Raw genomic sequence first — 27,477 nt, 5'->3', positions numbered from 1 at the left:
AATGAGTAGATAAAAACAGAACTTGTCCATTCAAATAATAATCCTTTTAAATACTGTCTCTGATATTATATTTATTTAAAACTGTAAAAAAGTTTACTTTTCTTCTGAAAGTGCCTTCCATATGAGTTTAATATAACACAAGAAAAGTAGTTTCTTGCAATATATTTTTTTAAAAGCTATCATGGAAAATTTCAAACACACAAAAGAGTAGAGAGGATAACCCTTTTGCTTCCATTATGGATAGTTATGTACTGATTACCCAATTTTAACGCTTATATCTTCCCCATATTCACAATATTTATTTGAGTTTTCTTTTGGAATAATTTAAATTCTAGATATGTCATTTCATGGTAAAGATTTTTCTCTTTAATTATAGCCACCACATTATCACACGAAATAATATTAATTCCTGAATATCATCAAATTCCCAGACTTAATGCAAATTTTGCTATCTTAAAACAGTTGATTTGAATCAAGACTATGAGGTACATATTATGTTTCTTACGACTCTTTAGTCTTTGATAGCCCACTTTCCCCTTACATTCTTGTTGTTAAATTTATTTAATTTGTTGGGGGAAATTAGGTTACTTGTCCTATGAAAACTGATTCATTATTGGTGTTTTGGTGGGGTTTTTTTTAAAAACTTTTTTCTTTTTTTCTTTTTTTTTAGGGCTTCACCCCTGGCATATGGAAATGCCCAGGCTAGAACAGCAGCTGCCAGCCTACACCACAGCCACCACAATGTGGATCCATCTGCCACCCACACCAGAGCGCACAGCAATTCAGAATCCTTAACCCATTGAGCAAGGTCAGAGAGCAAACTCAATTCCTTCTGGATACTAGTTGGTTTTGTTACTCTTGAGCGCCAACGGAAACTCCTAAACTTATTTTTCTATTCCCTACATTTCCTGTAAACTGTTGTTTGATCTAATGCTTAATTAGATCCGAGTATAGATCTGATATTCTAATGCTTAATTATATCTGAGTGATATTCAGTTTGGAGGAATTATGAATACTTACAGAAGGTGCTGTGTAGTTCTGATTATATCACATCAAGTATATCATGTATGATTATCTCACATTTAATGATGCTAAGATTTATTGGGAGGTTCAAATAGTATCTACCTGATTCCCTCATTATAAATTTCATCATCTTTTTAAAAGGTGGATGTTATAAATGTTTAGCTCTATTAATAGCAGACACAGTCAAATCTAGAAATCTTGCCCAATGGCAGTGATCTTCATGAAAATGTTCAATTACCTTTCCTAAAATAGAACTGTGGTTGAAGGTTCACATCAGCTTTTTCATCCCAAAGTGTTATAACGGTAGTTTCCTTGAGGCCTAGAGGGTTAATGATCACTGGCTGTCACTGCAATGGCTCAGCTCACTGCTGTGTCGGAGGTTCCATTCCTGACCCAGGAATTTTCAAATGCATGGGTGAACAAAACAAAACAAAACAAAATACTATGGGAAAAAGGGAGTACTTAATGTGGCTCAGTGGATTAAGGATCCCACATTGTCTCTGTGCAGATGTGAGTTTGGTCCCTGGCTTCACTCAGTGGGTTAAGGATTCTGTCTAGGTAGCAGCTGCTGATGTTGCTGTTGCTGTGGAGTAGACCTCAGCGGCAGCTCCAATTCCACCCTTGGCCTGGGAACTTCCGTATACCACATGTTAAAAAATATATAAAAATATATATGGGAAAAAGATTTTTAAGAGGAAACATTTTAAAATTGCAAGATATGAATAAAGCTCAAAGTCACTTCAGAAATTACCATGATTGGGAACCAAGTGGTTAGATCTGAGAGAGGTCTTAGCTATGCCGATATAAGGAAATATATAAGTCAAAAAATAGTAGTAGATAACTAAGCAATTTTTAAAAAAATAAAATTGACAGTTTTCTCAGGAAGGCAGGGAGCAGTGAGGTAAAGAACTGTGACTTTTCATTATAACCCAATTTATGCATGTATCACTGTAATGGAATTATATAGGGCAAATGGTGAAGAGTGCTGAAAAGATCCCAAATTAAAGCCTACTCATTATGCAGACGATTTCTTCTTCTTTTTTTTTTTTTTTTGTCTTCTTATCTTTCTAAGGCCAGACCCTCGGCATACGGAGGTTCCCAGGCTAGGGGTCTAATCCGAGCTGTAGCCCTCAGGCCTACGCCACAGCCACAGCAAAATCCGACAAACACGGCATCTGCGACAAACACCACGGCTCACCGCAACGCCGGATCCTTGACCCGCTAAGCAAGTCCAGGGATCAAACCCGCAACCTCATGCTTCCTAGTCGGATTCGTTTCCACTGCGCTATGATGGGAACTCCCCTTTATTTTCTGATCCATCAGAATTCTCTTGGAAAATATATAAATGCGACAAGGTCAAAAAAAGTTCATCTGGTGGCTTCAAAATCTTCAAAAGTACTGATGCGTTAGAAAGGAGTCTGAAGTTTAGATGTCTGGGGGGGGTCCTCTGGCTCCAACGCGCTATAAGGGTCGGGGCTACAGGGGCGGTATTGCTAGGCGGGTCCTCTGTAAAGCCTCGCTGGGGGCGGGGCCTCTGGACGTCACAGAGAAGCCCCGCCCCCTCACGTCGCGCTCCCGGGAGGCCAGAAGGTTTCTGGCGGCGCGGGCGCCATTTTGCCGGAGCCTGCGACCGAGTGGGAGTGGGAGTGGAGTCGAGCGGCGGCTGTTGCCGACTCTTTCCTCCTCCCCACAGTCGAGTCAGCGGGTTGATTAGTCCATCGGCCCTCAAGCCGAGACTTGTCTCTTACTTAGTTCTGGGGAGCGCCTGGCCGACATGAGTGATGTAGAGGAGAACAACTTCGAGGGCAGAGTGAGTACAAAGCCGCGGGAGCCGTCTTCGGCGGCGGCCCGATGCTCGGGGTTTCACGGGGACAAGCGCGGTCGGGCGTGGTTGCGGGGAGTCTTGTGGGGGCCCGCGGGGAGCAGCCTCTGGAGCCATCGCGGTCGCTTCCTCACATCCCAAGATGGCTTCTGGGTTCCACTCTTGCCCCAAACACCACGGCTAACCCCCTTACCCCGCTTTTTGGAGACTGACTGATAACCTGGACTCCTGTGTCCGATTTTCCCCCCGCGGTGCGTTCTCCCATTTCCCCACCCCGAGGCTTCCTTATCTCTGTTCCGAGATGTGGGTCCCCGTCGCGGTGGGGCGGGAGGAGACGGCAGGGAGTTCCCCTCCGACCGGATAGTGGTAGGTGCTTCCTGCGGTGGCATTGCTGGCGACCCCGAGCATCGTAGAGGGTCTCGGGATCGAAAGTGCGCGGGGCTGCTGTCCGGGCGGGGAGAAGCTGGCGTGGGACTAGCTGGGGCCTGTGTCTCCTTGGCTCTCTATTGCAGTGAGCGGCCGCGTCTCTGTTGGAACCGGCGGCGTTGCGTCTATAAAGGCGAAAGCCTTGAGGTTGAAGGTGGGACGAGCCTAATGAAGTGGTTAGTCAACGACCGCACCGACCCTTAAGCGTTCTTAAGACGAGAGCTGTGAGGGGAAAACTACGCAAGGAGCCCTTTTTCCCTTAATGTCCCTTCTGCTTTCCTTTCACTGCACAATGAATGTCAAAATGCTATAATGCCTTTTCTGATTCCTTGATGTTGGGTCTTTTCTTCTTTCTCTATATCTCAACTTCAAATGCTTTTTCTTCCTATGACCTTTCGTCTAAACACTGACCACTACTTGACAGGTTTTGACGGTAAAAAGCAAAAGAGGGAATCTTTTGTCTTAATCTTACATAACCGAACAAATTTCATGGCTCAGTATTTTTGCAATAGTGTATGCTATCCTCTCAGCTCAAAAGGATACCTTAAAAGTACAGACCCTCTCCCATTTCTCTTCTCAGCCCATCCTCCAGCAAAGAGGGATCAAAGTTTTTCATTATTTTGGGTCGGTAAATATAAACATCCCAAAGATAGGTTATCTTCAGCTTAAATGTACTGAACATTTAGCGATGATTGGGTTAAATTTCCGAAGTGACTTTCTTAGTGAAAATTGATGGAAGTGAATTAGTGTAAGACTCTGAAAAGAAAGTCCTCAGGCAGCATTTTTCTGCTCTTGTGTTGGTATTCTGGTTACTAGGGGAAACGCAAAAAGAAAGAAAGAAAACAAAAAACACTTAAGGTGTGTGGATGGAATGAGTTTTGTCTTTTTTTAGAAACTCATAAGATAAGCATCTGGAACCAGACAGTTAAATCAGAAGGTCGATTTAGGCTTTTGTTCTTTTTGAGATTGGAAACCAAAAAAAGTTATCTTTAATGCCTTTAAGATTGGGTTTCTCTAGGTCATATTTCTGGGTCATAGATAAAAAGGAATAGTTGAGCTTACTGAATTTTTTAGAATGGGTGGTATTGATTATCCCAACAAAACTTTTTAAAAATCACGTAATGGTATTTGGGGATAGTTGTGAGCTGCTTCTTGTTTTGAAAATGTTAGGTGGCTATGGAAGAAATTTTGCTACCTCTTAAATTAACTTCCCTATAGTCTGGAGAAGTTGGTATTTGTTTTGGTTTGTGGAGAAGTGAAGAGGACTACTATCTGAGACCTTGTTTTCCTTTAAGGTATTTTTTTTTAATTTTATTTAGTCATCAGGTTAAGGAAGGAGCAAGTTCTTGATGATTGTTACCTTAGCCGTCCAAGAAAGTAATATATGTAAGGTTCCCACCCAATTTTATCCTAAAATGCATGGCACTTAATTTCTTTTAATAGAGAAAAGGTTTTTGCCTTCTTTTTCCTCCCCTTTTACAACGTTTGTGGTTATAGAAAAAATTTTTCCCCACACGTGATACCCAGGTATGAAATGAACCAAATTGAGTAATGAATAGGTTCACCTGTTACTTACATTACTTTTTTATAGGTTGAGGTAATTGTCTTTATTCATAATTGGTTGAAGAATTAGGAGAATGCTAGAAACTTTTCTGAGGGTGTACTTTTTTTTGATTCTCAAGGCAATTTCATATTCACCAATGCTTTTAGTTTTTAAATTACAGTGATCTTTTATATGCTAACCACAAACCAGCAGTTTAGAAAGATTTTATAGAATATGTTTAACTGATTTACTGTGCTGTACACTTGAAATTCACACAACTTTCTAAATCAACTATACTCCAATAAAATTTATTTTAAAATTTTTAAAAAAGGTTTTATAGAATACATTTGTTGTATTTTTGTACCTAAATGTAATAACCGGAGTTCCTGTTGTGACTTAGCAGTAACCAATCTGACTAGTATCCTAGTATGAGGTCCTAGTATGAGGACCGGGATTTGATCCTTGGCCCTACTCAGTGGGTTAAAGACCCAGCGTTGCCACAAGCTGTGTGTAGGTCTCAGACACTGCTTGGGTCCCACGTTGCTGTGACTGTGGCATGGGCCAGCAGCTGCAATTCTGATTCAACCCCTAGCCTGGGAATTTCCATGTGCTGTGAGGGTGGCCCTAAACTAAATAAATAAATAGTAAATGTCATAACCTTTCAGAGAGGCTCAAAAAAGGGTTTTCAGATGATCTTTCCGAAGTGTGTTAAGTAGTTATTATATCTCAAACTTTTTGACTGAAATAGAGAATTGACTAAAATTGATGGGTCAGTATTCAGATTTCATTTGCTAAGTGTACAGAGTCAATATTAATAGTGCATATTAACTCTATCTTATTGAAAAGATACTTAAAATTAGAGGATAACTTTCTAGAGACTGGAAACAAATGGAAGAAATAGGACTGTTTACAAGTCCCAGTCCGTTGCTCATTTCATACATACACTATGCTGTATATTTTTGGTTACTTTTTTGAAAAGAGTACACTGTACTTCAGTGTCTCAGAGCAATTATGAAGTTTGCTAAAAACAGTTACAGGAGCTTGCTTTTCCATTATAGATTAATATCTCTTGCATTTTAAAGGACTAGAATAAAAGACCTTTAGGAAAGAAAATATAATTGACTAAATTTTGTCATAAGTAACCCTGACAGTTAACCAACAAAATTGCCTTCTACTCGAGGTAAAACTTTTGAGCATCTGCTGCCTTTTTAGTAAAAGCCAGGTGTTCTTAAGGGAAAGAGAACTTGGAGTCTGATTTGAGATGACTGACAGCTCATATCTGGGTAAAAGTAAGTATATGATGAAGTGGTATGTGATAAAATTAATAAAGAATTTGAAGCAGTTTTGTGTGCCTATGGGAAAGGGAAAGCTTTAGTATGGAAAAAGTACATTGGCTCTTATGATTAGGGAAATATGATATTGTAAGGGTGGAACAGTGAGGTTGCTAGAGTAATGAGACATGATAGATTTGACTAGTCAGGAATTGAAGCATTTCGCATTTTAGTTTTAGGAATTTGGACTTAATCCAGTATTCACTAATGAGCTGTCTATGGATTCTTAATTCTTGGATGGCATAGTGAATTTTAGCAAAGAACAGAGACTGGTACAGGAAGATCAGCAGGGCACACTTGAAATATTTAAGGTAGGAGCTTATGAAAAATTAGGTCTAAACTGAATAGACATTTTCAAGGGATCCAGGAGAATAGTAGTGCCATTAAAATAGGCCAACATGAGCAATTTGTTTATGACATGTATATCAAGTTAACAGAACCTTAAGAGGAAATGTCTTTTGGAGCTGGCAGTGAGGTTGGTACTTGAACTATGAGTTTTGCATGTCATCTTCATAAAAAGAATGAGTTGTTTCTAATTTTTTTCTTTCACAATGGCCCACAAATTTATATCGGTGTTTTTAAAAGAGGTTAAAGACCTTTTTTTTTATCGTGTAAGGGTCTTATTATAATTCCACAATTGTCTGTGCTTTGTAGGATAAAGAGGAAAGATAGTCCTTATTCTTTCCTCCTTTATTCAGAGCTTGTTCTGGCTTCTTGAATACCTGGAATATTATAAACAGACTCCCAGTGTTCCCCTCTTAATATATGAAATGATTAATCGTATGATAAAAATAAAGAGCAAAACACAAATTTGGCTGTTTTGATTTGGAATTTAAATTTGTGTGTATTAAGATAGCTTGTTAAAGAATAGCAGAAGTGGGGGAAGATTTTTATATACGAGATTCTCTCACTGAGGGGTAGTAATTTGCTCAATCTAAGCAGAAAGTGGGATTTTTTTAAAGGAGCTCTGCAACTAATTGTACCCACGATGCCTAACTGTAATTTTACAGATTTGTCATAGATCCTTCTTATGATTTGTACCATTCCTAAAATAAGTTTAAGTTGTTTTGAGATCTGAAAGAATATCAAGAGATTTAAATATTTAGGAATGAGAGTCATTAAAAAATACAGGTAAACATTGTTCATGGACTTAGTTTTGTAAATGAACTGAAGTTATTTACTCATGATATAACATTTGTAGTATAACAAGTGTGAAATGGTCATGAATAATCAGCATAATAGTTTTTTAGAACTTGTGAACAGTGAAAACCTCTTTGATAGCATCAGCGGGTATTCAGGCATCAAGTAACTAACCTAGGGACCACAAACAGTGAGTCAATCTGATTATTTGTTCACATGTCCTAACAGATTTAGTAGGAAAGAGTGGAAGTGAGAAAATGGTAATGATCAGATGGGGAAAGAATCAATAGACCCTGTTTAAAAAAAAAAAGTTTGAGTTCCCATCATGGCTCAGTGGTTAACGAATCTGACTAGGAACCAAGAGGTTGCGGGTTCGATCCCTGGCCTCATTCAGGGGGTTAAGGATCCGTTGTTGCCATGAGCTGTGGTGTAGGTCGCAGACACAGCTGGGATCTGGCATGGCTGTGACTGTGGTGTAGGCCAGCGACTACAGCTCCGATTTGACCCCTAGCCTGGGAACCTCCATATGCCACTGGTGTGGCCCTAGAAAAGACAAAAAGACAAAAATAAATAAATAAAACAAGTTGAAAAGAACAAAAGGAAATGTGGTTTTTTCCTACCTCATTTAAGTTACTGCCATTTATAGTTTTGTGTAATCCTTATCATCTCATGATTTTCACTAAATGTGTGAGTGACTAGGCCTGACCAGTCTGAGGTAGAAGAACAGTTATCCTTTTTTTTCCCCTTAAAACTGAGGTCCTATAATCTTGCTTATTCAAGATTTGTAAATACTCCATGACACTTCTGTAACAGGTTCTTAGTTTTTAGTTGCTCTTAGTTTCTAATATAGCTAAACCACTTTAAGTCCTTTTACACTAGTTTTCTATGCCTTTGAAATTGCCACTTATACTCGAGCTTTTTGGAGTTACAATTGATCACAGCATATAAGCTGGTCATTTTATGAACCATGTTTGAAATTAGTACAGAAGATTTGTAAATTTTATAGGTAATTTAATAGTTGTAACATGAATTTAAATTTGATTATATATGTATAAATGCCAATTTCTAAATAATATATGTTACACAAAAAACATATACAAGTTAGAGTATCTGTGAGTCTTTTTTGATACAAAGACTTTAATCTCACTTAGAATGCAGCATGCTGGTATGACTTTTAAGAGAAGGGAAATTATCACTTAAAAATAGTTAATGAGGAGTTCCCGTTGTGGCTCAGTGGTAGTGAACCCAGCTAGTATCCGTGAGGATGCAGGCTCAATCCTTGGCCCCACTCAGTGGGTTAAGGATCATCTGGAGTTGCTGCCAGTTGCAGTTTAGGTTGCGTATGCAGCTCAGATCTGGCATAGGCTGGCAGTGGTAGCTCCGATCAACTGGGAACTTCCATATGCCATGGGTGCAGCCCTAAAAATAAATAACGCTAATGAGGGCGTCGTGGTTGTGGCTCAGTGGGTTAAGGGTCTTGCGTTGCTACCAACTGTGGTATAGGCCAAAGATCTAGCTGGGATCTGGTGTTGCTGTAGCTGTGGTATAGGCCAACAGCTGCAGCTCCAATTCAGCCCCTAACCTGGGAACTTCCATATGCTGCAGGTGCAGCCCTAAAAAGACTAAATAAAAATAGCTAATGTTAATGAGCAATTGGAGTTAGAGAGTAAGAGTATTTCTTTTATAAACCTAGGAGTCTGAAAAAGAAGCACCATATAAAATGAAAGAATTGAGTAACACAGAAGGTTTCCCACAAGTCTAAAGAATGAAGTTCTTGGTACAATAAATATTATAGTTATTTGGATAATTTAAGTACCCCCCCCCCAAAAAAATACAATTTACGTAAATACACTAGACTATTTCTATGGAAATCTCTAATTTCACAAAGGAGTGGGAAAATATATTTTGAAAAAATTTGTATTAAAAGCTTATGCTAAAAAAAATCAGTTTTTTTTTTTTTAAGAAAAAAGCTTATGCTATATTCATATAGACTTGGATTTGTGTAAACCTGGTACTTGGCACAGAATTTGCTTTGCCATAATATTAGGGTCACAGTGTAGCATTTATATAGGTTTATTTTAATGGGTTTTAATTACTTGGATTTTTTTTCCATCTCTATTAGCTGTATTAAACGACATTGCAATTAGTGTTTGCTGTTAGAATTGTTCTCATGTTCTGCAGCAGCATGTGCATATTTAATCACCTTTTTTCATGATTAAAAAAATAGTACATTGTTAGGTTATTTACAGTGTGTAAAATACAACTATTTTAATACAGAAAAGAAAAATAGTTCTTAAGCTGCTTGTATTGGATACTCTATAGTACTTTCTTTTTTTGATAAGCAAGAAATAGATTTGTTAAGATGCTTGTGAGAGATTCAGGCAGGCAGACAAGGAGGCTCTTCCCCAAGGATTAGGTGGGCTAAATTTTTATAATCTAAGGGAAGTGGGGAGTCTCTGTAATACTTTCTGAGTACTCATTGTTAGCTCCTCTTTGTTTTTGGCTATGTCCTTCAGCTACCACTACAGCTATCTAATTGATAGAGAATAGTTTACAGAACAAATGGACACTAAGCAGGTTGTCCTGTGAGAATTTTCTGCCAGGCTCATGGTTTACAGTAGGTAAGGTAGACTGGAAGCCTGTCGAACTATGTTTCTGTTGAAATTTCTGGCATGATTTGGATGAGTCATTAATCTATGTCAGGTAAACACTATTTTTAATGGTTGGTGCATCCAAATGGAGGGTACTGAGGAATTTGCTAAACTCCTTGACTGGACAGCTTTAAGAGCAGGTTAAGTGTAGTGTCTAGAGAAACAGGAGAGATAACACCCCTTCTCAATATTTCAGTTTATCTTTCTGTTTGCAGTTTCAGTTCTTTTTCTAAATTCTGATTAGCTGTATGAATTTCCCTGGAGAAAGTTCAAATTATTTCATAATTAAGGCAAATCAAAAGTAGAAAAGGGCAATCTAGCATTTGTCCATATAAGGCTTATTGATACTCAAACCTCATTTCTAATGCACAGTTAGTGAAAATGGCATTTATTTGGTGTTAGCTTTTGATGAATGTTATTTTTAAATGGTAAATGTTAATATGACTTTTTGTGTCTTTGAGAATTAAACTACCAATTCTTAAAATGACAGACCACTTTTTTGGTATTACCGTAAAAATAATTATGAAGAATTAAAAGTTTGTTTTGTGTGTTGTAGTTTATTCTTTGGGTTATTTGCTGTCAGTTACTGATTTGTCTTTTAAGACTTTTAAATTTCTAAATTGTTTGTGGAGGTTAAAATATTGGTATCTTCATAAGTATAAATTAAAGGGGAGGGAGTTCCCTTTTATGGCTCGGTGGAAACAAATCCGACTAGTATCCTTGAGGATGCGGGTTCAATTCCTGACCTCGCTTAGTGGGTCAGGAATCTGGCATTGCCATGAACTGTGGTGTAGGTCTTGGATCCTGCGTTGCTGTGGCTGTGGTATAGGCCGGCAGCTTCAGCACCGATTCGACCCCTAGCTTGGGAACTTCTGTATGCTGCAAGTGCAGCCCTAAAAAAAGCAAAATAATAATAATAATAATTAATTAATTAAAGGGGAGTTAAGAGTACTTTTTCTTAACCTTGAATGATTCCATGAAGAAATACATGCAGATTGAGGTTCCCCTGATTAAAAAAAAAATTGAAGGGTAGACAACAAAGTAGGTTAGGTATTTGTGACGCCTTGGATAATATAAAGCATGCCTTCTTTGAAATTTGCTGAGGAGTTCCCCTTGTGGCTCAGTAGAAAGGAACCCAACTAGTATCCATGAGGTTTTGGGTTCTATCCCTGGCCCCACTCAGTGGATCAAGGATCTGGCATTGCTGTGGCTGTGGTGTAGGCCAGCAGCTGTAGCTCCGATTTGACCCATAGCCTGGGAACTGCCATATGCTGCAGGTGCGGCCCTAAAAAAAAAGAAAAGAAAACCCAAAATTTGCTGTTATCTTTTCAAAAAAATATCCTGTCATATCTTAGTGCTTTTGTTAACTAAAAGGAAACCTGAATATTTTCCAATAGGTTGCTATGTTAGAAGTGGGATTTAAAATTTAAACTTCTTAAGGAGTTACCTTGTTTACATTAATACCTAAGAAATAGTAGTTTTTAGCAATGTTGAATAATTTTCAACTATTATTTTTATGAGGGAAGGCTTAAATCTAATATATAAAGGTTTGATTGCTATCCTAGTAAAATTAAAGGATTTATGGTGTCACAGAACACAAAACTTTCTGTATGTATAACAGGGCTGTGGTGGTCTATACTGGGGGTCTATTTTATAGAAGTACTAGGAAAGCTGAAAGGGAGAGGGGAAGATACTCTTAAACCAGCCTAGTTAATGAAGCAGCCGTGAGACCAGTTACAAGCAAATTAGCCATACTTTGTTTTTGTTTTTAGTACTAAATATGCTCCTTTTACAGTTTCAGTGAGTGAAAAGGCCTAAGTTGCTCTCCCTGGTCCAGGCATCTGTCCAAAAATTTAAAGTGTATCTGAGATGTGGTGAAAGACTTATTGTAGGTAAATAAATGGGCATAGTTGATATTGAGCAGAAAGGTAGCAATATACTTGTTTTGTTTTCATCTGAAAAAAAAAAAAAGTACATAGGCCTAGCAGCATTAGTACTGTTCTTGATAAATAAGTCTTTTGACATTAAACTTGAAGGAAAACTTAAAGGAAGTTGAGTGATGGTCTTAATGGCCTAAGTGAAAATTGGTGTGAAATTGGGATGGTTATTTACACTAATAATCAAAGCTTAAGGAGACAGAGAAACCAAATTGTCCATTGGTCATAAGTGCTTCGAATATCTGTCTAAAAAAAAAGTTCCTGTTGTTGCTCAGGGTTAAGGAATCTGACTAGTACCCATGAGAATGCAAGTTCGGTTCCTGGACTTGTTCAGTGGGTTAAAGGATCCAGCACTGCCACAAGCTGTGGTGTAGGTCGAGGATGCGGCATGGATTTGCTGTTGTGGCTGTGGTGCAGGCCGGCAGCTATAGCTCCGATTTGCCCCTAGCCTTGCATCTTCCATATTCTGAGGGTGCAGCCCTAAAGAGACCCCCCCCCCCAAAAAAAAAACCAAGCTTTTAATCAGTTTTAACTTAATTGACTTGGAAAGTTTTGATTTATATCCAGATTTTTCAATAGCCAGTCAATTTTCTGATAAAGGATATACTCACAGAACGGACTATATAAGTATGCATAGCTGCATAAAATTTGAACAATAGAGATGGGGGAAAATCATGCTATTAATTTCATAATGTGTATTAGGATATTTCATTGGATAAAGTAGAATTTTTAAAATGACTCATGCAAAAATACATATACTACTAAGAATTTACAAGCCAAAGGGGAAATTTTTTAAATTTCATACTTTCTTTTTCCCCTTTGTTTTTTTAGTATTCTTGTTTTATTTCAGATCAAATCTTTCTAGTAAAGTCAAACTGAGCAAAGATAGTGGTCAAACAAAATCGAGAGATACTTCATTGAACCTCAGCATATATCCTCTAATGTTTGAGTTTAGATAGCCCATGATGTTTTGTTTTAACTATTCTTAGCATGGCTGAGTGAAAGCTTATTTTAAGATCACTAAGAATCTTCAGGTTGTAAATTAGTGAAAAGACATAGGTGGGGGGAATTACAGTTAATACTAGTTATGTTTGAAATAAGTATATTAAAATTGTTCAATTTTAGGGACTAGGATGAAACATTGAAAGGGGAGGAGGGTGAAGAGTATGGTAAAAACATTTAAGGAAATTCAGTAAATTCTCTGTTAGAAACTAGACTTTTGAACAATTTTAAAGATTATAAAATTGCTTTTTTTTTTTTTAATAAACTAGTTATTTACACTTTACCTGCTGGCTTTTCCATTTGGTAGATAACATTCTGAACTCCAGCAGAGTTTTATAATCCCCACGTGCTTAAATATACTAAATGTTCTTTTTCCATTAAGGTTAATGTTCGTGAAGAAATTGAAGAGTTTTTTCCAAGAATGTGGAAGATAAATCAAGATAAAAGAAGGCTAATGAAAAGTATTAAAGATCAGAAAATTAAAATTGAATGGGGGAAAAAATTGAACAGAAGATTGGTCAGATAGAAGCACTTGAATATTTTTTTAAGGCTATTTTGAATTGTTTGAATTGGGGAAGAATACACGAAGTATGAAAAATGAAAAACTCAATGAAGAATGAAGAGAAGTAGAAAGCAAGAGTGAAGTAGAATTAAAAGAATCTGGAAGAATGAATGGGTCCTAGGTTAAGTAAATGTATGGTTTATGTTCCAGTGTCTGTATGATCAAGTTGTAGATGAATTTGCATGATTACTTAGTTAATAGAGAATTGGTGATCTGGTTCAAGTAGGGAATTATTGAGGACAGCAGTATTAACAATGGGTTATTAATGAGCTGAAATTTTTTTCTGGAGGGTGTTGCCTAACCATTTGTTTTTCAGGAGCAATCAATATAAATAATTACGGTACTTTAAATGTTAGGTGTTAGGCATCTACGTGACCAGTGCCATTTGTAATACTGTCTTCTTTGTTAGGAGTCTCGCTCTCAGTCAAAATCTCCAACGGGAACTCCTGCTCGTGTAAAATCGGAGAGCAGGTCAGGATCTCGTAGTCCATCAAGGGTTTCCAAACACTCTGAATCCCATTCTCGATCAAGATCAAAATCCAGGTGAGTGTGTTTAAAAATACGTAAGTATGTTTAAAATGCTTTTATTGGATTTTTTAGGTTAAATTTTATTTATGTATTTTTCTTCTTTGGCCACTCCTCAGCATATGGAGTTCCCTGGCCGGGGATCAGATCCAAACGCAGTTGCAACCTATGCCACAGCAGCAACACCAGATTTTTAACCCACTATGTCCAGCCTGGGATTGAACCTTTGTCCAGGAACTCCTCATTTTAGGACTTTTGCACTTACTGCCTTCAGCCTAGAATTCTCTTCCGTCAGGTAGTCTCACATCCCTTGATTTAGTCCTCTATTCATGTGTCACTGGAGAACATTAAATACTATGGACACTCTTTATTCCCTTACTTTTTTTTTTTTTTTTTTGGCTCTGTGGCATGTAAAGTTCCCCAGACCAGGGACTGAACCCATGCCACGACAGCAACCCAAGCGACTGCACCTCGAGAACTCCTTTATTCCCCTACTCTTAATGTTTTTATAATATTTTATAATATTTATTGCTGTCTGATTTATACAGTCTTGAAAGGTTTTAAGTGTTAACCATCACTTTATTACTGTAGTCCTCCTTCAGTATCTGTCGGGGGAGGAGTGGTTCTCCTGCGGATAGAGAATCCAAGGATGCTCAAGTCCCTTATATAAAATGGCATGGGGAAGTTCTTGTGTGGCAGTTTAAGGATCCAGTGTTGCTGTACCTGTGGCACAGGCCACAACTGTGGCACGTGTTCAATCCCTTGCCTGGGAACATTCCACATGCCACATTTGGGGCCAAAAAAATGGCATGGTTCTGAGTTCCCTGGTGACACAGTGGATTAAGGATCTGATACGGTTGCTGCTACAGGTGCAACCAAAAAGAAAAATCAATCAGTGTATTTTTTAAAAAGAGCCAACCATCTTTTTAAAATGACGTGGTACAGTCAGTGCTCCACACATAAAGCCAGCTGCATTTAAATGTAACTTGACACATACTTTGTATTTATGTGACAACTTATCTTATTAATGTTGGTTTATTTTTATTTATTTTAGTTTTTGGGTTTTTTTTGGGCCGCATCCATGGCATATGGAAGTTCCCACGCTAGGGGTTAAATCAGAGCTGTAGATGCAGGCCTACACTGCAGCCACAGCAGCTCAGGATCCAAGCCTCATCTCTGACCTATACCACATCTTATGACAACGCCGGATCCTTAACCCACTGAGTGAAGCCAGGGATCAAACCCATGTTCTCATGGTTACTAGTCAGGTTCATTACTGCTGAGCCATGACAGGAACTCCCCATGTTTTTTATTTAAATTGAAGCTAAAATTAGTGCTAAGAAAAATGGGAAAAACCTGTTTGGGTTTTGTTTTGTCTTTTTAGGTCCGTGGGTGTGGCATATGGAAGTTCCCAAGCTAAGGGTTGAATCAAGGCTGAAGGTGCAGGCTTATACCACAGCCACCCAAGATCTGAGCCACATCAGCGACCTACTCGCAGCTCGTGGCAATGCCCGATCCTTTACCCACTGAGTGAGGCCAGGGAGCATACTCTCATCCTCATGGATACTGGTCAGGTTCTTAACCTCCTGAGCCACAGTGGAAACTTTCTGTGTGGTATTATACCAAGTTTTATCTCCCCTGCCTCTCCCCACCCCATGATTTTTTTCTTTTTAAGGCCACACTTGCAGTTTATGGAAGTTTCTGGGCCAGAAGTCAAAATGGAGCTACAGCTGCAGCTCACGCCACAATCATAGCAACACCAGATCTGAGCTCTATCTGCGATCCAAGGATCCTTAGCCTACTGAGCAAGGCCAGGGATCAAATCTGCATCCTCCCAGAGACAACATAGGGTCCTAAAACGGCTGACCCGCAACAGGAACTCATTAGTTTCTTTTAGGCCATTCATATTATTGTTTTCATTCCCACCCAGAATAGTTTGTCTCCTTTCAATAAAGCTGTATTCTTAGCTTGATTTGTCCTCGTCCTTTCCTTTTCATTTTAATTACTTTCTAGCAGATTATGTTTTGCAGTTGTCTAATCAATCACATCTCTATGTCTTGCCAAGGAACCTTTGCTTTTGCTATTCCTGGAACACTTTTCTCCTGTCTGCTTAGTAAAATCTTATTAAATCTCTCAGCTTTATTGTTGAATGTTTCCAGCCCTTAGGATTTATAACATTTATTGTATGCCTCGTAGAATTCATGGTGTTCTCCCCACCCGGGCCACACACGTGGCATGCAGAAGTTCTTGGGCCGGGGATTGAACTCAAGACAGAGCAGAGACCCGAGTCACTGCAGTGACAGCATATTTTAAGTGACATCATTACTGGTCAGGGTGTTAAGGATGGATTCTATGAATTAAAAGAAATGACATTTTCTTTGCATTAATAGGCAAAGAAAGAGGACTGTGAGCAATTGGAAATAATCAGGCATCGAACTAGGGAGTCAGCAGTAAAGATTGGTGAAATGCTATAGAAAGCTTGAAGAAAGGGAGACTATTAGACATGGAGCCTATTAGATAAGGTGGGCATTTTGGTTGTGATGAATTAATTCAGCAGATGCTAGATTTCGGCAGGCTAAAGAAAGCTGGGAGTTCCCTTGTGACACGGTGGTTAAAGACTAGAGAGGAAATAATACTTAATAGTCGGAATATAGGACTATATCGAAAATAGTCAAATGATTTCATTGTCATTGTAGTGGCAGTTGATGATTTGTTAACTCTCATTCTCCTCTCCTCCCAACCCCTGACAACCATCTTATTTTCTGTTTCTGTGTACCTTTTCTCTTAAGTACCTCATCTAAGTAGAATCATACAATATTTGCCTTATGACTGACTTATTTCACTTAGAATAACATCCTCATTCATGTTTTAAAATGTCCTTAATCATGTTGTAGAAGATTAAAGAATTTCCTTTCTGGAGTTCCTGTTTTGGTTCAGTGGAAACGAATCCAACTAGGAACCATGAGGTTGTGGGTTTGATCCCTGGCCTCCACTCATCGGATTAAGGATCCTGCGTTGCTGTGGCTGTGGTATAGGCAAGCAGCTATAGCTCCGATTTGACCCCTAGCCTGGGAACCTCCATATGCTGCAGTTATGGCCCTAAAAAACAAAAAACAGAACAGTTTCTGTTCGTTCCTTTCTTTCTTTCTGCCTTTTAGGGTGATACCACAGCATTTGGAGGTTCCCAGGCTAGGGGTGGAATCAGAGCTACAGCTCATGGCAATGTCAGATCCCCCACCCACTGAGTGAGGCCAGAGATCTAACCCACATCCTCATGGATATTAGTTGATTCGTTTCCACTGCACCACAACAGGAAGTCTGGGTTTTTTTTCTGTTTAAAGAAGGCAGAGCCTTAACATGTTTGTAAGGTATGGTGATAAGAATGAATTTGAAAGAGGTAGACTGGGAACAATGAGGAGATAGTGATTAGGGGTTAATGGTTAAGATAGTAAATTATGTCATAATTTAAAAAGAATTAGTAAACCAAGTGCTATCATTACTGTGGCCCATGTGTTCCTCCCTATAGGTAGAGGCCACCTCACTCCTAAACTGTCATTTCCATGTGGTGTCATTTGCTTTTAATTTTAATAGCATTAGCCATTTTGTTCCAGTATTTTTACTTAATTTATTTCTCTGAAAGGTCGAGATCAAGGAGGCATTCTCACAGACGATACACTCGATCCAGATCCCATTCTCACTCTCACAGGAGACGATCTCGAAGTAGGTCATATACACCAGAATACCGGCGTCGAAGGAGCCGAAGTCATTCTCCAATGTCTAACCGGAGAAGACATACAGGCAGCAGGGTATGTGGTTTTTTAAATAAGTTAGTGAAAGATTTATTTTGTTTTTCCCTATGTGTAATCATATCAGAACATCTTGCTTATATGAGAGACCTCTATTGAAAAGTGGTACTCTAGAAACTTCCTTAGCTATATATATGAATATTTTTTGTATATTCAAGTATATTTTCTTATGAGTTGTTAAAAGGATTGAAATTGGGAGAGAAGTTAAAGAATTTAAAATGAATTCAGTTGAAGATAGTTGAGATTAAAAGTTTTAGCATGGGGTGAGGTAGCAAGAAAATACCAAGAATTGTAGTTATAGTAACAGCTAACACTTAATATGGAGCAATGTGCAGAAGTTTCTCATTGCATTAATACTCAACCTCTCTGTGACGCAGGATACCATATTATTGGTAAGGAAATTGAGTTTTGGATATGTGATGTTGAGGTTTGTTTTTAACTGCTGTTAACTGGAGACTGGTATTATTTAATGATGTTTTGAAATCTACAAGTTAATTTTTCAAATCTGGATTGTGGGGCCATTGAAAGGATATCCTCAAGAATTCCATGGTGGCCTAGTAGTTAAAAGGATCAGGCATGGTCACTGCTGTGGCATGGGTTCAGTCCCTGGCCTGGGGACTTCTGAATGCTGCAGATACAGCCAAAAAAGAAAGAAAGAATATCCTTGCTAAAAAATAAAAATGGAGGCATCAAATGAGCAATTGCAGATGAAGTCAGGTCATGTTTAAGGACAAATCTATAAGGGATATAAAACATTTGAATAAACTAGAAATACGGCGTTAAACTAAAGATGTATTACTAGGATACATTCTGAAAATCATTGGGCTAGAGACTTAGGGACAGTTTTACTCAGGCTACAACCTAAAGTGTATTCCAAAGAAGGCCTGAAAGTACTGTGAACTGAAAAACATAACTCATCTGTTTTTTTGGTCTTAAATTATTGTTTCCAAGTGACTTGAAACAGGTGCTTTTTATTTATTTATTTTTAAAGTGGCCACACCTGTGGCATATGCAAGTTTCTAAGCCAAGGATGGAATGCAAGCGGGATCTTTAACCCACTGCACCAGACTGGAGATCTAACCCACGCCTCTCTAGTGACCTGAGCCTCTGTGCATTAACCCACTGTGGCACACTGGAAATTCCAAAACAATATAGTCTTTGTGTATTGAGTGAGGTGTTCTAAGAAAAGTACTTAAGTGTGTTTTAAATTGTGTTTTAGTTTAGAGCTTAAATTAAATAACATCCTTATTCAACAGGCAAATCCAGATCCCAACACTTGTCTAGGAGTGTTTGGCCTCAGTTTGTACACAACTGAGAGAGATCTTCGTGAAGTATTTTCCCGATATGGGCCATTGAGTGGTGTCAATGTGGTTTATGATCAGAGAACTGGACGATCAAGAGGATTTGCTTTTGTTTACTTCGAGAGAATAGATGATTCAAAGGAGGTAATTTTGTTCTTGTAATTATTTGTCATTTTGAAATTTTTCTGATGTGCACGATTTACTTTTGAGTTAATGTTAAAAGTTCATTAGTAGACTCTCAATTCCATAAACATTTTGTCCTAATTCATTCTCTGCCAGAATTTAAACTTTGTCTCTCGGTGTTAAAATTGGAATGGCCAGTTTCACTTTCTAGAAAGCTAATACTTTGTGGTATAGGCATATCCTGATTGAAACCTGACCTTGTAAAGTGAGATTATGTGATAGAGTTAATGGAAAAGGTGAAGTGTGTATGAGTGTTCTCTTTTGAATAAGCTTTATTCATATTCTAAGCAGATGATTACATTGCTGCTTTTTTTTTTTTTTGGTCTTTATAGGGCGCCACATCCTTGGCATTTGGAGGTTCCCAGGCTAGGGGTCAAATCAGAGTTGTAGCCACGGGCCTACACCACAGCAACACCGGATCCTTAACCCACTGAGCAAGGCCAGGAATGGAACCTGTGTCCTCATGGATACTAGTCAGATTTGTTTCCAATGAGCCATGGCAGGAACTCCCTAAATTGACTTTTTTAAAGAAATGTGTTTGGATTTAATCTGTATAATTTTTCTAAGTGTCTGATTAGATCCCCATCTATACAAAGCTTTGTTTTTCTATTCTGTAAATATTAATGTATCATTCTTTACTACAGATGAAAAATAGTACATGAAAAGAATTGGTACTTTTTCACTTTTGTTTAGTGCCATTCTTAATTTCCCTAACAGAATGATCCTAAACAATGTCAGGGATTGGAAATAGGCTATTCTAATACAATGTATGGGTAATATAGATTATAGAGTAAGCACTAGATTTGCCTTTTCTATACCAAAAGTTCATGGTGATTGAGTCACAAAATTCCATTTTAGATAATTTTTGGAGCTCATTAAAGAAGTGGCAAGTACTGGCATTTCTTTTTTGCACCATTTTATTGGCGACATTAGTAAGAACATTATAGCTGTTTGCATCAGCAGTGTTTGATTGCAGTATAAAAAGTTGTAATAGGAGTTCCCAATGTGACTCAGAGGAAACAAATCTAACTAGTATCCTTGAGGATGCAGTTGCCATCCCTGCCTTTGCTCGGTGGGTTAAGGATCTGGCATTGATATGAGCTGTGGTGTAGGTCGCAGATACAGCTTGGATCCCACATTGCTATGGCTGTGGCGTAGGCCAGCGGCTATAGCTCCAATTTGACCCCTAGCCTGGGAACCGCCATGGGTGCGGCCATAAGAAAAACAAAATAAAAATAAATAAAAATTTTTTAAAAAGAGATGTGGTTGAAAAACGCTCGGTAATTTTTTTTTTTTTTTTTTTTTTTTGCTTTTAGGGCCACACCCGCAGCCTGTAGAAGTTCCCAGGCTTAGGGGTCTGATCAGAACTACAGCTGCCGGTCTACACCACAACCAACCACAGAGATGCAGGATCTGAGCCATGTCTTCGACCTACACCACAGCTCATGGCAACACTGGATCCTTAACCCACTGAGTGAGGTCAGGGATCAAACCGGCAACCTCATGGTTCCTAGTTGGATTTGTTTCCAGTGCACCATGACGGGAACTCCAACCATGGATAATTCTAAATAAAATAATGCTCTGAGTTGAAGGCATTTATAGACATTCTAATAGACACAGTAGTATTTTGTTTACTGTTAAATATTTGTGATTTGTTTACTCCTGTTCTCAAAGGATAAAGGTGTGAACTTAGAAATACCAGGATATCTGGCCTTAAGTGAAAGTTGCAAACAGGAAACAGTATCACAATTTAAAAGTAAAAATGTGGGGAAGTTCTCCAGTGAATCAGCGGTTAACAAATCCAAATAGCATCCATTGAGGACATGGATTTGATCCCTGGCCTCACTCAGTGGGTTAAGGATCCAGTGTTGCCCTGAGCTGTGGTGTAGGTCACGGACACGGCTCGGATCCCATGTTGCTCTGCCTGTGGTGTAGGCTGGTGGCTACAGCTCCAATTGGACCCCTAGCCTGGAACCTCCGTATGCCACAGGTGTGGCCCTGAAAAGATAAAAATAAATAAATAATAAAAATGTGGAGTTCCCATCATGGCTCAGTGGTTAACAAACCAGACTGGCATCTCTGGGGATGTGGGTTTGATCCCTGGCCTCATTCAGTGGGTTAAGGATTCAGCGTTTGCCATGAGCATGGTTAAGGTTGCAGACTTGGCTCGGATCCTGTGTTGCGGTGGCTATGGTGTAGACCGGCTGCTACAGCTCGGATTGGACCCCTAGCCTGGGAATCTCCATATGCCACAGGTGCGGCCCTAAAAAGACAAACAAAAGTGTTTTGGCAAATAAATAACCTAGGAACTCCCTGCATATGCCGCATGTGTGGCCCTAAAAAGATAAACAAACAAAAATGTTTTGGCCACACCCAGGGCATGCACAAGTTCCCAGGCCAAGGCTCAAACTAAAAAAACTTTTTACATATGAAACTTGTTTGTCAAGTCTTTTGACATCCCTAACCCCTCCCACCTTAGATTTATTTCTGGATAAAACAAAATTAAAATGGCAACTTTACTTTGTCCCAAGGAACTTGTTAAAATGTGTTAAAGTGGTTGCATTTGTTATTGCATTTGGTATTATTGTCAAAAGACAAACTGATAGGGAATGTGAGCACAGATACAAAGATAGGAGCACTTGCTGGCAGATTTAAAAGTTCCTTTATATTTGAAATTCACTAGGTGGCAGTGTATCATAAGGGATGGCTTGACTAGTTTGCCATCATCAGCTAAATTGCAATTTCTGCTTTGAGTTGCTCTGACTGAAACTAGTTACTGCAGTCTCAGAATTATATAAGCTTTCCTGAATTGTATGGTTCTTTCTTTATGGCTCTCACTGTCCCAGTCTTTCAGCACAGACCTACCTAAGGGTCCATGTATACTTTGACAACTTAATACTTAATGAAATTCACGTAGCAAGAGCTTAACATGCAAAATCCTAGCCCTTGTTAACTTGAAAAGGTGTTTAGAAGATTTCAATTTTTGAAATTTGAAATGGAAAAATGTGTTAAATTTGTTGCAGTTGTGATAGTTTCTCCTTGCTGAATGACTTTCTGTGCCTATTCTTCTTTATAGGCTATGGAAAGGGCTAATGGAATGGAGCTGGATGGTAGAAGAATTCGTGTAGATTATTCCATCACCAAGAGAGCACATACACCTACCCCAGGCATATACATGGGCAGACCAACTCAGTAAGTTTACAGGTTTCCTAAGCTGAATTGTAAGAGCCAGAAATCCACCAGAAATGTATGCATAATTTTGATTAATCAAAAGATAAAAATGGGAGTTCCCGTCATGGCTCAGCAGAAACAAATCTTAACTAGCATCCTTGAGGACACAGGTTCGATCCTTGGCCTCACTCGGTTAAGGATCCGGCGTTGCCATGAGCTGTGGTGTAGGTTGCAGACACGGCTCACATCTGGCATTTCTGTGGCGTTGCATAGACCAGGGCTACAGCTCCAATTAGACCCCCTAGTCTTGGGAACTTCCACGTGCCATTGGTGCAGCCCTAAAAAAAGGTAAAAATGATTTTTTTCCTATAATGAAAATTGGAAGTTATTTAATTTAAATATATTATTTGAGTCACTTTATTTCTTTTTTCTTTTTATGAAAATTTTTATTATAGTTGATTTAGTGTTTTGTCAATTTCTCCTATACAGCAAAATGACCCAGTTACACATTCATTCTTTTTCCCACATCATGTTCAATCACAAGTGATTGGATATACTTTATTTCTTTATATATATATATATTTGTTATACATGTATTTGAGCAGAGGGTCAAATTAAAGCTATTGATGTGCATTCCTACCTCTTACACTATACAAATAGAAACTATTAAATACTAGGAAAGTATCATGCATTTTTATTTATTTTTATATCATGTACTTTTAAATATTCTCTTTGTATTCTTATGTGACCTTGGAAGTTCCTCTGTATAAGGAAGGTTTTTACTGATACTAATGATTTTTAAAAATCCAGCTTTCACATTGTGTAAAATACATTAAGTAGAGACTTTTTATAAAAGTTTTAAAATATAACAGAACCAAAGGCAGTATTTCTTAAGAATGAAAGAAGGAATATAGACTTTAATGTGAAGCTTCTTGGAAAAACGTAGGCTTTGACAAGGACAATCTACTGAAAACTGAAGTGAAAATAATGTTTCAGTGATTAGAAATTGGGAAAACAGGAGAAAAGAGGCTTGGAGTTTAAATTAACTGTCAAAGGTTGGAATATGAAACCTCAAAATTGTCTTGATGGACCTCACTTTAGTTAATTTCCCTTGGTATTCAGAGCTGGTTACTTTTTTTTTGTTTGTTTTTTGTCTTTTTAGGGCCACACTCTCGGCATATGGAAGTTCCCAGGCTAGAGGTCGAATTGGAACCACAGCTACTGGCCTATGCCACAGCAGTAGCAATGCCAGATCCGAGCCACATCTGCAACCTACACCGCAGCTCACAGCAGTGCTGGATCCTTAACCCACTGAGTGAAGCCAGAGATCGAACCCTCGTCCCCAGTGATGCTAGTCCGGTTTGTTAACCGCTGAGCCACAACAGGAACTCCAGTTACTTTTTAAATTCTTGATGTTTATTAACTACTTTTGAATAAGTCATGGGATATACATCTTAGCATTTTGATATTATTTGCCAGCACGATGCTTTTTTCACCTTATTGAAAAGGTCCTCCTGATTTGGGTAGCGCATTGATACAAGAGCATTTCTTAGTTTGGAGAGTTTTGTGAAATCACTTCTGGTTATTCATATTATTAATATGAAGCCAAAGCAGAATACCATGGGAGTTAGCAAAGTGAGACATGGAGGTAATTGACATGACAAGGTTAATTCTTATCTCCCTTCTTCTATTTTATTTTAAGTACGATTTTATATTAAACAATACTGGAAAATAATCATTCACACTGATGTAGAATTTTCACATTTTTCTGTAGTAGTGGTGGTGGCGGCGGTGGAGGTGGTGGTGGAGGTGGAGGTGGTGGCAGACGTCGAGATTCTTACTATGATAGAGGATATGATCGTGGGTATGACAGATATGAAGACTATGATTACCGGTACAGGTAATGCTTTAATTTCTGATATCTGTTCTTTCTTTTATTATTATTACAGTTGATTTACAATGTTGTGTCAATTTCTGCTGTACAATAAAGTGACCCGGTCATAGATATATAGATATAGATATTCCTTTTCTCACATTATCCTCCATCATGTTCCATCACAAGTGATTAGATATAATTTCCTGTGCTATACAGCAGGATCTCATTGTTTATCCACTCCAAATGCTATCATTTGCAGCTACTAACCCCAAACTCCCAGTCCATCTCCCTCTCTCCCCTTCGCCAACCACAAGTCTGTTCTCCATGTCCCTGAGTTTGTTTCTTTTCTGTAGATAGGTTCGGTTGTGCCATGTGTTAGATTCCAGATACAAGTAATATCATATGGTATTTGTCTTTCTCTTTCTGACCTCATTTAGTATGAGAGTCTCTAGTTCCATCCACGTTGCTACATATGGCATTATTTTGTTCTTTTTATGACTGTGTGGTCTTCCATTGTGTACATGTACCACATCTTAATTCATCTGTCGATGGACATTTAGGTTTAAGGATATATGCCTAGGAGTGGGATTGCTGATAGTTCTATATTTAGTTTTCTGAGGAACCTCCTTACTGTTATCTATAATGGTTGTACCAGTTTACATTCCCACCACAGTGTAAGAGGGTTCCCTTTAATCCATACCCTCTCCAGCATTTGTTATTTGTAGACTTACTAATGATGGCCATTCTGACTGGTATGAAGTGGTACCTCATTATAGTTTTGTGGTACCTCATTATAGTTTTGGTTTGCATTTCTCTAATAATTAGTGATGTTGAGCATTTTTTCTTGTGGCTCTTGGACATATGTATGTCTTCTTTGGAAAAATGTCTATTCAGGTCTTCTGCCCATTTTTCAGTTGGGTTGTTTGGTTTTTTTCCTTTTGAGTTGTATGAGTTGTTAGTATATTTTGGAGAGTGATCACTTGTCAGTTGCATTGTTTGAAACACATTTCTCCCATTCTGTAGGTTGTCTTTTTGTTTTTGTTTTTAATGGTTTCCTTTGCTGTGCAAAAGCTTGTGTGTTTGATTAGGTCCCATGGTTTATTTTTGTTTTTATTTCTGGTTTCTGTTCTAAATTAGATGATAGAAGTACTATTTGGCACTTTTAATTTATGCTTAATATGTATTAATAAAAATATTTAAAATAGATTTTATATGATGCTCTTTTAACAAAGTTGGAAAAAATCACTTTCTTAAGACTAAAAAAAAGTTAATTATCTGTGTTTGCCAATACTGTTTTAGTATCATTGGCACATAGAAAACCTAATAGCTATCATCTTGGGTCCATTATTATTTTGAATGATGCCTTGGTGTAGTGATAATGTGATATTCTAAGGAATCTTTTATTTCCTACAGAAGAAGATCACCTTCTCCTTACTATAGTCGATACAGATCACGATCAAGATCTCGTTCCTACAGCCCAAGTATGTATACTTTTGCTTTTGTAGCATTTCTAATAAATGGTTTATTTTAGGAAATTGGTGGAATATGGTGACTGTTACTAGTTGGGAAAATATTAGACCAGTTAAGTTACAATTGTTATTTGACTTAAAATTTTTTTTTGCTCTTTTGCAGGACGCTATTGATAAACAGAACAATTGCAATTGAGGACATCTTTATCTCTTTATTTTCTTTTTTTCCTCTTTCTCTGTTTTATTTCTGGATTTCCCCGAGCTTCTAATCCTTCATACTTCAAGAAGAACCCTTAAAAGATCTTTGGTTTATTTAGGATCTACACTTTGTCAGTTGTATTGCTGTTTACCACCCCTTTTATTATATTCTTAAAGTTGTAATAGTTGTCATTATTTTGAGTAGTTAAACATCTCGAGTAAAAAAGGAACCCCCAGTGTTATGCTTTGGACATTTTGTTTGTTTGGGGGGGGGGAGAGGATTGTTTTGTTTTGTTTTTGCTTTTATGGAAAATTAACTCCTGGCTAATCAAATGAGGAAAGATGTGATCTTTTTACAACTTCTTTTGTGTTAGATATTGTATTAGACATGGTATTAGAGATCTGCATTTACTACAGACTCCTTTTTAAACTACTTTTGGGGAAGTTAGTAACACATAAAATAGTTCAGTCATGTCAAGTTTGTCTGGGGTGGCACAGAGCAGCCAAGTAGTTGAGTGTAGAAAGTTTGAAGCTATAGAAGAAAACAGTTGGTCATTTCTTTTGAAGAACAGAATTTTTGAACCATAAAAAATAGTCGTTTTTTAGAGATGAAGAGCTGTGGATTCCTATAAAACATGTATTTAAAATACATTTGTTAAAACTTAAAAACGTACAGTGTGATTTTTTTTGTGTTGAATTTATTGAAGTTTAATCAGTGAGGGACAACCCTTATTTATTATTTAGAGCAGTTGTATACTTTGCTGTTTGAAATTTTGGTATTGGGACAGTGGTTAAGCAGGCTGTTGTATAGCGTCTTTAGAAGTAGTATGGGGAAAACTAGTCTCCTTTCAAATAAAAGTTAATTTCTTTGAAAATGGGACTGTCTCTTTATTGTGGTACAGTTGGATAATACAACTAGATTGATTATTTACATTTCCTTTTTTCTAACATTTTGCTTAAAAAGCCTGTGTAATCTCTCTCTTCTTCAGTCTTTAAAAACCCTTTTTCTTTCCTCCCTTTTTTTTGTTGTTCAGCTTTAAATATTGAGAGTATTGTGTACCAAACACTGTGCTGAAGGAAAGGTAAATTCATTTCTTTCTTTTCGTTTTTTTAATTAGAATGGTATTGGAGTTCCCATCGTGGCTCAGCAGTAATGAACCCGACTAATACCCATGGAGATGTGGGTTCGATCCCTGGCCTTGCTCAGTGGGTTAAGGATCCGGCATTGCCCTGAGCTGTGGTGTAGGTAGGAGGCACAGCTTGGATCCCGCATTGCTGTGGCTGTGGTATAGCCAGCCAGCTGCATCTCAAGATTCAACCCCTAGCCTGGGAACCTCCATATGTTGCAGATGCGGCCCTAAAAAAATAAAATAAAATTAGACTGATATTAATAGCAAATACAAAACGCTATGACTTTCTGAAAGATAATAAAAAAAATATTTAGTTTTCTTTTTTCTTTTTAGGACTACACCTGTGGCATATGGAAGTTCATGGGCTAGGGGTCAAATTAG

At 38.0% G+C, this 27,477-nt stretch overlaps 1 protein-coding gene across 1 annotated transcript; it reads left to right on the top strand.

Moving 5' to 3' along the window:
- Window positions 1-2,604: 2,604 nt before the first annotated feature.
- On the top strand, window positions 2,605-26,841 carry TRA2A (transformer 2 alpha homolog). The gene is made up of 8 exons (XM_047752300.1): window positions 2,605-2,833; window positions 13,847-13,980; window positions 17,603-17,768; window positions 19,025-19,213; window positions 22,329-22,444; window positions 24,198-24,323; window positions 25,713-25,780; window positions 25,932-26,841. Exons 1-8 carry the CDS (start codon window positions 2,798-2,800, stop codon window positions 25,940-25,942), a joined length of 846 nt encoding a protein of 281 aa, XP_047608256.1. The 5' UTR covers window positions 2,605-2,797; the 3' UTR covers window positions 25,943-26,841.
- The last annotated feature ends 636 nt before the right edge of the window (window positions 26,842-27,477 follow it).

The sequence above is a fragment of the Phacochoerus africanus genome, chromosome 11 (genome assembly GCF_016906955.1).
Source record: "Phacochoerus africanus isolate WHEZ1 chromosome 11, ROS_Pafr_v1, whole genome shotgun sequence".
NCBI classification, from domain to species: Eukaryota; Metazoa; Chordata; class Mammalia; order Artiodactyla; family Suidae; genus Phacochoerus; species Phacochoerus africanus.
This window is presented reverse-complemented; position numbering and strand designations above follow the sequence as displayed.

Bases quoted from the DNA above. Each gene is read 5' to 3' on its own strand.
- TRA2A (XM_047752300.1), top strand. From the start codon at position 2,798: ATGAGTGATGTAGAGGAGAACAACTTCGAGGGCAGA. The intron at 13,981-17,602 runs GTGAGTGTGTTT...TTTCTCTGAAAG, and splicing joins CGATCAAGATCAAAATCCAG to GTCGAGATCAAGGAGGCATT. The intron at 19,214-22,328 runs GTAATTTTGTTC...TCTTCTTTATAG, and splicing joins GAATAGATGATTCAAAGGAG to GCTATGGAAAGGGCTAATGG.